General features: G+C 32.7%; 1 protein-coding gene across 2 annotated transcripts; it reads right to left on the bottom strand.

The window, feature by feature from the left end:
• Nucleotides 1-3085: 3085 nt before the first annotated feature.
• Nucleotides 3086-9873, bottom strand: LOC148272779 (uncharacterized). Of its 2 annotated transcripts, none has more exons than XM_088239581.1 (4): nt 6695-9873; nt 5782-5950; nt 5539-5686; nt 3086-5432 (listed from the first exon to the last, which is right to left on the bottom strand). In XM_088239581.1, the coding sequence occupies exons 1-4, from the start codon at nt 6762-6764 to the stop codon at nt 4851-4853; spliced, it is 969 nt and encodes a 322-aa protein (XP_088095707.1). In that variant the 5' UTR covers nt 6765-9873; the 3' UTR covers nt 3086-4850. The 2 variants fall into 2 exon arrangements, with proteins under 2 accessions (XP_088095707.1, XP_088095706.1); XM_088239580.1 differs by having other exon boundaries at nt 9701-9837.
• Nucleotides 9874-10582: the final 709 nt, after the last annotated feature.

A 10582-nucleotide genomic window follows, 5' to 3' on the forward strand; every position in this document is an offset into this window, starting at 1 on the left:
TTTGTGGATTAAAGTATCACTTGTCTTTTATTTCTATAATAAATTTATTATATTAGTTAAAAAAATTTAAATAATAAATTCCAAAATATTAAGAGAAAAAATCACGGTAAAAATAGATAATATTCTTATACATAATGTAATGTTTTGTGTATTAATTCCATACTTAAATCAAGAATATATGTACGCTCCTTAAAGTATTGTACAATACTATTTTTCTGACCAAATTTAAAAAATGGATAAATATAAAATAAATTTGTATAATACAGTTTTAATTAGATTTTTTTCATTGTACATAATTTCTTCCACGGGTATAATAGTAAGTTCTTCTAAAAATATATAATTGAATATTATGGTGTGAAGAATACAAAAATATTAATTTATAAATAAAAAATATATGAAAATCAGACGTGAGCAGCACCCAAGGGAGTTGGAGTTTTGAAAATTTAACAAGTATGTAATGAATATTCATACAGAATATCACACATACAGAATCTTTTTAGTGCAGTTTTATATTATTTATTATGCACTCTACCTTTAGTCATTTTATTTCATGTTTAGAAATAATTGGTGATTCAATATACCTCAAATAATAGCGTATGCGACGAAGCATAAATCACTATTCTTATTATTTGTGGTGGGAGTCAGTGCTATGCAAGCTTCTTACGTCACTGTGACCTGTGAAGATTTATTGTGACGGGTCTCCGTGAATAATAATAAAATAAATAATTATCGGTTGGATTTCAAAGTTTATTGCCAACAATCCTCTTAACCTTTCTGATGCTACTATAAAATAATTTTAAAATACGGTAATGTTTTATAGAAGTGACTTGACAGGTAGTCTTGGTAGTATGAATACAACGCCCGATGCTGGTTTGAATAACCTAACTGAAAAGCCTCGGAAATTACGGACTGCCAGACTACATTAAGTAATAAGGTTAGTTTTGTACTTTAAATTTGTGTTAAATATTCTTGAAAGAAATAATCCATTAAAAATATAGCTTTTTTGTTATTGGACATATTTTACCTAGAAAATTTAAAACACTCCTTAAAAAATCCTGGATCTGTTGCAATATTACACATAATTTATCTACAAAAGTATAGGTAAAAACATCTGCACAAAAACATATTCATTTTTGCTTTATGTTCAAACTTATATAAGATTTGAAAATTCAGTTTATTGGGTACTAGCAGAAACAGTCAGCTGATGCCGACTGTTACATGCTGGAAATTTCAGCCATTTGGGCCTCATTTCATCATTCCCGAGGGAGTGAGATATTTTTTCGGGGTGAAAAGTAACATGACACTAACTTGTCAGCTCTCCGACCATCCCTATGCAAAAAATCACATCGATCGGCTACTACGTTGCGAAGTGAAAGAAACCCAAACAAACAGACAAATACACTTTCGCATTTAAAATATTAGTATGAATTCTGGAATGCAGTCTGAATATGAAAAAAATAATATATTTTCATAAATAAATTTAGACCAGAACCTCTTTTTACACTTCTTTTTGAACACCGTTTCTAAATAACATGGTGCATATATTTTTTTATTTTTTTTTAATTACATTAATTTAATGGGTAATAGTAATGAGTTTATGGAATTCCCTACATCGCTCTTTTACTTACTGGGCACAGAAAAGTATACCATTTATGTACCAAATATGCGCAAACAGATTGTCTCATCTATTGTCCGATAGTGAGAGTGAATAATCTTAATTACGATTTTTAAAAATATTCTGTTGTCATTTTATATTTTTTTATAAAATTAAGATACACTAATAATAAACGAACCAATTTTTATGAAATCCAGAAAAGAAGCCTAGCCATCAATGTTTTTTTTTGTATACTTTTTTACCCGGTATTGCACGGAACGTATCCAGTGTATCCACTGTGTAAAAGGAGGTTCCTGTGTATACTTAGTACTAAAATTTTCACTAACTCAAAAGGGTGCTACAGAAAAAGGAAAGTACATAGTTTATACATTTATGTAATTTAATAATATAATACATATTTAAATTTGTTGCAACAGAGAGGAAAACATTTTAGATAAGGGAATATGGGAGTCTAGGCATTTACAGACCTTATGACCTGACCAATGACAAGTCATAAGCCCTGTAAATGCCTAAACTCCCATATTCCTTTCTCAAAAATGTTTTCCCTTTCTGTTGTGACTAATTTAAATATGAACAACTCCTTAGGGAGAAAATCCAGCCAGTCTGCAAAACATTGTTGATATAATACATATATCATTTTCATGGGTGTAATAATAATTAAAAAGGGTGTAGTATTTTAGACGGGGTTTTTAAAATATGTTTACTACACCTTGGCAACCCTGTTACAGAGAGTACATACATATATTATCAACAATGTTTTGACTATGTCCAAATGTTTGCAGACAGGCTGGATTTCCTCCCTAGGGAGTTATTTAGATCTAAATTTATTGCAACAGAGAGGAAAAACATTTTTGAGAAGAGAATATGGAAGTCTAGGCATTTACAGAGCTTATGACCTGTAAAGGTTTCAGCTCTTTTACTTCACAATAGTCAACAGATGGAAGAGTTGAGGAAATGTTTTCATTCAACCAAATTTTTTTAAATGTTATTTTGACACCACACAAAAACATATAGACAGTAGAAAGGAAAAAGTTACTAAGCGACATGTAGAAACTTTACAGAAGAGCCAATTATTTTTTCTTTGTTTTTATTTTAGATTAACAAAAAATCTCAGACATACGTATTATTTTGGCGTGATTCCTACATATCTTAAAATACGAGATTACAAAGAAGAACAAACTTTAATCGACTCTTCCGTAAAATTGCGACATGTTGCTTGATAACTCTTTCTTTTCCAGCGTCGATTTAATTTTTACAAAAAACTAGATACATACTTGCAACAAATTTTTGGGCAAGGAGCTGGCAATATAAAATAAATTAAATAAACAACAAAAACTGATAGAACATAGGTCTAACGTAATTCATATGACTGAATAGTCGGACATTTCATTCCATTTAAGAAGTGACAGAAATGGTAACAACACGAAATATATGTTTTTGAATAGTGTAAAATTATTAATTTTATTGGTATTTTTCATACGGGCGACTCCCAGATAAGTTTTGCAGTGCGATTTAATGCTCGTATTGTTACAATGACATTTCTGTGTCTGGGCAGATAAAGAATAAAGTTTTGTGTATGTAAAATAAAATCAAAACCCTTGATGAGGGTATTTGACTCGATAACTACTCTTCGGTAAAAATCTTGAAAAAGAAAATCCAAATGGAGATTCATCGCATTCACCTGCCATACTTGGGGTCCTAGGTTTGATTCCTGGCTTTAAATGTTAGTTTTAAAGGTGGTTCTACACTGCAATATTTCAGTAAAACTAGTAAACTTACCAAAACCTTACATTCAGACGGGCAACAACGGGGCGGGTAACAGAAATTATAAAGATATGCCGCAATTGGAATACCAATGTAGCGCCCTATGCCCAATTTGGGGTACAATAAAACTGCCTCATTCGATGTCTATGAATGACATGGCGAAAAATTTGATACATTTAAATACAAATCATCAATGCGCCGGCAATATTTGGCCGTTGAGTGAGATTTAAAAAAAATTAGATAATTTAAATAATGTATCTTTTTATGGAAGTTTACTTTTTACGTGTTTATTGATGAAATAAATAAAAAAAGGAAAACATATCATTTTATTTTGAAAAAATGTTTGAGTATATTTTATTGAAATAAAATTTTGTCTTATGAGAAATTTAAAATTCTTTTGAAAAAGAAAAATCACTTAACAGGTATTGCTGGAACAATGACAAAATACATACATATTAACAAAGTTAAGACTAGTTACAAACAGTATGAAAATTCAATTAACAAATGAATAATATTTTATGTTATATAACATAACAAACATAGATGGAGAAAGGAAAATAGAGGTTAGGGCAATTCTTAAAAGTTGAACAATCTGGACGTTCAAATATATGAATAATGGTAAATGTTACACAGTGTGAAAAGTAATATTAAAACCAGCCAATGACAGACAGGTCATAAGCCCAGTAAATGCCCGGACTACCATATATTCTCTTCTCAAAAATATTCTCCATTTCTGCTGTAATATCTAAGTCCCTGGGGGGTAAAATCTAGTACTTGTCCATCGATATTGATTTTATAAATAAATATCTTGGTAAAACTTCATATTAACTTTTGTAAAGTTTTACTTCTTGTAAAGTATTAATATGGGTAGGTAAAGTTATATGCATAGTATTGTAATATGCAAGTAATAACTGTTTAGTCAAAAAATAAATCAAACTTTCTCCAACTAAAAATCAATAGCATAATTACAATAATTTAATTAACATAATATGATATTTTCAGCGTAAGATAACATGATAACTGTAATGTCATAAATTTAGAGATATAATGAAATTACACAGTCCACATAGTAAAACATGCGTTTCTTGTTTTAACACAACAAGTTACACACTATTAAATCCCATGTAACAAGGTCTAATCTTCAACAGAGAAATGTTGAAAATGAAAGAAGGTTTGAGTTTAACAAATTACAACAGGGATGGAGAATACCTTAAATAATGTAATTTGTTAATCTTAATGACTCCCGAGGGGGTGAAATCCAGTCTTTTGTCTACGAACATTTGGACAAACTCAAATATTGTAAGGTTTAAAGTGTTTAATAAAAAATTATGAAATATAATCCAGCTTAATATTTAAGTGGTATCTTTTATTTGCATACCTACAAGCGAAAATTGTATAGAATATAATTTCTCTTAGCAATATTCCCAGTTCTCCTTTTGGATTTATTTCAAAATACATAAACACAGTTCTGTCAAAATTCAATGAGGTTGTCAACTTCTACTTCGTTAGCCTTGTTACCGGTAAAATCGGCAATCTCACTTTGGGCTGAACAAGCCTTGGTTAGATTCTTTCTTTGTGGGGGTCGCGGGGGTATACTGAGGATGGAGTTAGGATGAATCAAGTCTTTATCAAATATGTGATCTGGGGATGGTTGACTCGTAGAATTATGAGCGGCATTTCTCAGCATTTGGGGAGAATTTTTCTTTCTAGCAGGAGGACTGGGAGCTGGTCTAAGGGTAACATGAGATGATTCTTCTTTGGAATCAAAAGGATTTTGTCTGCTATGCTTATACACAAGTGCGGAAGTTTTACTTCTCTCTAGACCAGAACTATTACGCCATGGATCCTCTGAGGGTATGTTTTTTTTACTAATGTGAACATTTTCTAGAACACTAATAAAAGATTTGCTTCTGACCACATGAGAAGAAGATTGTTGGACAACCAAATGGCTTACAAAATTATTTCCATTAGCGATATGATGTTCAGCTGGCATAGGTTCTCCAGGGGCCCACTTCATGGAGCCTTCATTGCGAGGGACCATCAGTAATGGATCCTATAAAGGATTTATAAATCATTAATATACTATGCTACTCAATAGATGATTGCTAAAATTATTATAACTTTTTAAACTAATGAATATTACTATTATCTTTAAATACCTTTCCAGTTCTACCATAAATTCTGGATTGCAAAATATGAAGCTGAGACCGTAAGTATTCGTACGATGCACATCTCAACTTTGATACCCACTGAGCGATGCATGATTCCGACATGCCAGAAAACATGTGACGTTTCTCTGGTTCATCACTAAAAATAGTGAAAACATAAATTAAGCAAAAAAAAAAACCAACAAAAGAGATAATTTTTTTTAAAGATTTTGGTAAGATAAAAATTGAACTCACATATAAGATATAGAGAATGCAAAGGGTGTGTCCTGATCATGCTCCATCTGTATAGAAGCATTCTCTAACACGAAAACACCTGAGGGATGTTTTTCTATTTTTCCAATATCAGTGATTCGGAAATAAAACAGGAAATTATCAATCAGTTTATACCACCTCTCCTTAAAAACTGAAAAAAATTATATGGAGTCTAAGAGTAATGTTAACTAAATATCCATAACATGCATATTACATAACATTTATATAGGTATAACTATATCTAGAGCATAGATTAAAAATATATGTTGAAATATATATTAAGAGGATACGGGGTCTGACTTTTCTTCCAACAAATTCACTTATTTTTCCCTGGATTATGGCACTGAAGCAATGGTTTTTTCACACACTATAGATATCAACAATTGATATTTCCCTATCGTTGGATTTTTTATAAATTGTCTTTTATAGGAGCTAGGACCATCCAAAAACTCTTAAAATGGTATAGTTTTATCTGCCGTCTTCGAAGTACGATATACAAACATGATAACAATTTTTGAAAAAAGTAAAATGTGCAAACATAGTAAATTTCTTTCCAATACTTTCTTAAAAAAAAAATCGGTTCAGTTTTGGGGTGCGGAAAATGAGAATGCGAGACCTCAATTACGTCAATTTTAGTTAGTCATAATCAGTCCAAAGTGCAGATATCTTTTTCTGCAAGGGAGACATCTGCGAGAGTGACAAAAAAACTGTATTTAAATACCTATTCATCAAACCGCTCCCCGGCCATTTACCCACTTAAGAAGTAATTTAGTTAAATAAGATTTATACTTTTTACAAACAAAAAAGTTCTGTAATAAATCATATTTAAACTGTTCAGAATGAAATATTATTTATTTAATTCTGAACAAACAAAAAACAAAACAATTTGTTTTACCTTGTCGAACCTGATACCTTGTATAGTAGGCAAGCGTGGTTAAGGCTCTCAGGAGGCATCCACAGCACATGGCCAAGCCAACCTTATCGCCTCCGCTTGATGACAGTTGTCACCGGAGTTTGCTGCGTCCGTTCTCTTATTACTTCATTCCTCACAAAGTCCCAAGATTCTTTTGAGACACCTGTTCTCAAAACTCAGAATTTTGCTGCTTTGGACCCTAGTGAGGTGCCACGATTCGCATCCGTAGAGGAGAATAGGTGTTATGCAGGCGTTATATAGGCGACATTTGGTTTTCACTGAGTAAATATCCAATCTAGAGACAGCCTTCTTACTGTTGAATGTGGCGCCTGCTATTCCTAGCCGCACTCCCAGTTCTTTTAGAAAGCTGCCATTTTCCGTAACATATACTCTCAGATATTTGAAACTCTCAACCCTTTCGATGACTTGGTTTGACAGAGTCAAGGGATTTTGGGCATCAAGGCATGAAGTGTTACACAGAACAATGGGTTTTTGCAATATTGATTTTTAAACCCATGTATGCGGAGTACCTATTTAGGCTTTCTACAGTGGCCTAAAGACCCCTGACTGAATCGTCAAATATAACCACATCATCGGCATACAGAGGTACACATCGGCATACATTGGTCGCAGAGTTTTCTTTCAACCTTGACGAACCACATCGTTGATTCTGATTCGGCATTCGCTATTTATTTATTTACATACATAAGTTTCTTGCACATTATTTGAGACATAAGTCCCAATTCCATGGCACTAAAAGTTCTGGGTTGAGATGGGACTAGCAATTAGTTGACACAGACACATGAGTATATCACCACAAATATTGGATCAGAAGCATGTTTTTTTTTTTTTTTTAATATACAGGTGTTCTTTAAACCCTGTCACATCCGAAACCACGATGATCAGTATGAGCAAGAAGACATATTGGCACATTAAAATACATTTTTATAACAAATAAAATTTACAAAAATAAAATATTAAAATAAACAAATGGTTGCTTACTTCTGCAAGGGAGAAGCGAGGAGAGGGGAGGGGGGAGTTTGATACACCATCAACCACATGGCCGCGCCCTCCTTGCTTCTCCCTTGCAGAAGTAAGCAACCATTTGTTTTTTTTATTTATTTATTTTTTTTTAATTCTGCATTCTAAATATTTTTTCAATATGCTAATATGTCTTCTTGCCCATACTGATCATCGCGGTTTCGGATGTGGCAGGGTTTAAAGAACACCCTGTATATATATGGCATATCAATATGGTAAACAGTAAACTCAAACATTCGGAAAATCATGAAGGAGTTTCCTACTCAAAACCCTCCCACTAAGGAAAACCCAGTCCTTAACTACTTTCTTGAAATAGTTTTTGTCTTTGAGAGCTTAATACGCTCTTTCAAAATATTGAACACTCTCGGTGCGATAAATGAGTGAAGGGCTTTGATAAATTCGACTAGTTTTATAGGCACCTCATATGCTGCTAGTATTTTCCAGAGTGTGGGTCTGTGCGGACTATCAAACGCCTTTTCGTAATCTAAGAAAGCCCATAGCCAAGGAACTATTAAGTTCCTTATAACTTTCCTAGAAGAAGAATTATTATTCCTGTAGAATACAGCGTATGTTGTGGATATGATCCACGCATGACCTACCAGGTAGGAAACCTGCCTGGTTCTCCCTCAATACTCGCATAATGGGTCCTCGAACTCTTTGCAGTATTGTATATGCAAGCACTTTTCCCGGTACGCTAAGTAGCGTGATGCCACGATAGCTATTACAGTTTAATGGATCACCCTTTTTGTACGATCGAAATATCAACCCAAGCAATAAAATAGTCAGTCTTTAAATGGAGATAAAACAAAATTAGTTAATTCAGTGTGACTAAACAGGGAGACACAAAAAGTGATAAATTAATGATTCATGCATGTAAAAGTGTGATGCAGTGCAGTGACCAAAACCAATGTAAATTTATGACTAAAGTTGATCATAAAAAAATATCGGAATTATCATAGATTTTCTTAGACTTATCAACAAAGGTGAAAAAGCTTGTTTTTGTTTTCAATTATTTAAGAAACATTCTGGACAAAAAAAACATTAAAAGACGCATTTATTGTTTTGTCAAAGCTTATTAGAATATGGAATAATTGCATGGGATGGGGCCAGGGCAAATGCCATTCAGGCATTAGGAATAGCACAAAAGTGTGTACTCAAGGCTCTACTCGGGGTCTTATCCCATAATGGAGGTGTTTGATTGAGTGAATTATCAAAATAATCATTTTTTTACATTGATAGTTCTTTATAGATTGAAATTATCTCATTTGGTTTAAAAGTTATCATGTTATGGAAATTGCACAATCACTTTCCTGAACATTTCGTTCAATGTGACTCCGGTGGTTTATCCTTTAAGGTACATTTATGTATTATAAAATAAAATTTTGGCAAAGACGTCGTCTTAAAATCAGATTTAATATGGAACTTTGTCATCATTGATCTCAATAAAAAAAGTTGCTCTAATAAAACCATCTCAATTATTTGTCCGCTTGCTTTGGTTTGCAGACTCAGTTTGTGACAAGGTTGATTCATCTTTTGACAACTTAAGTATACTTTCTTAACGTATAAATGTAAATCTTGAATTTAATAACATTCATTACCAATACAATTTTTGCTATTGCCTCCTAATAATGTTATTTTGCATTAGAAATAATGAAATTATTACAGTACAAAGAAAGAAACTACGTTTGACTTCATGTTAGAAACAATTTAACGAAACTATTCCAACTCTTGGTTGTTTAGCCATAAAAAAACGTCGTCTTTCACAAAATCATATGGACCTAATACGAATTAACCTTGTTTCTATTTAAATCCAACTGAGACCTTAAAATGAATAACAATCACCGTAACGTCTTGCGAAACAAAAAGATCAAAAATAGCCGTGGAGTTACTGTTTTGCGATCTGTTAAAAATGCAAGTGAGAATGGTATTAAATTGTTCAGTCAATACCTGATTGATAATAATAAGTTGTTGTGTTTATTTTTTTATAGTTCAACCTCCCTTCCATTTGTCCTTTGCCATCGCTTTTTAGAGCAAGCTCCTTTTCGTTATATCTCATTTAAAATACAAATTTATAAATAATCACAACGATGAAAACTGACAGCGAGACTTCAAAACACAGACAGACTCCATAGACAATAGACATTTATTATATGTCACTAAAACATAGAATGTGAAGGTTATTACGGGGAGAAATAATTCAATCTAGTTATTTGTTATATGGGGGAGTTTGTTATTGAGATGGTTGATGGAAGATATCTGTAGTCTGTGGTTGATGGTGGCGAGATGAGATGAGATGAGATTAGATTATTTGGGAGGCTATAAAATCAAGTTCTGCGTTAGCGCGTATAAATAGACGGAAGCTCTCCATCTCTCCGCTAACCGAGAGAAAGCGGAAACATCCGCCGATCGGAAACATGAGATTAAATAAATAGAAAATCGCGTCTTCCTGGTACCATGTCCGATATGTGAGAAAAAAAATTAATTTTCCATGTGCTTTCCCTATTTCAATTCCCCGTAATGATAATGCAATTCTTATCAAACCTAATTTAATTTAATGACCTAAAGTAAATAAAGAAACGTCTGATTAGGAAGATAATTTAAAGAGCTCGAATGTTTTATGCACCTCTATGTTTATTAATCTTAAACGTGGGAAATAACTTACGACTAATTACAAACATGAAAAAGAAATTACTTACAGAGCTAATTCACTTATGTATTTCTAACACATATTTATGCGAAGAGTTGACGGATGATGGCCCTGATGCTGTGCTAGGACGAGCACAAGCTGAGCGATGTCCTGGGCGGAGATCTGCCATGGATAGAGCCTTG

Source organism: Micrasema longulum, unplaced genomic scaffold, assembly GCF_059751315.1.
Source record: "Micrasema longulum isolate JH-2025_06_02 unplaced genomic scaffold, ASM5975131v1 h1tg002190l, whole genome shotgun sequence".
Lineage (NCBI taxonomy): Eukaryota > Metazoa > Arthropoda > Insecta > Trichoptera > Brachycentridae > Micrasema > Micrasema longulum.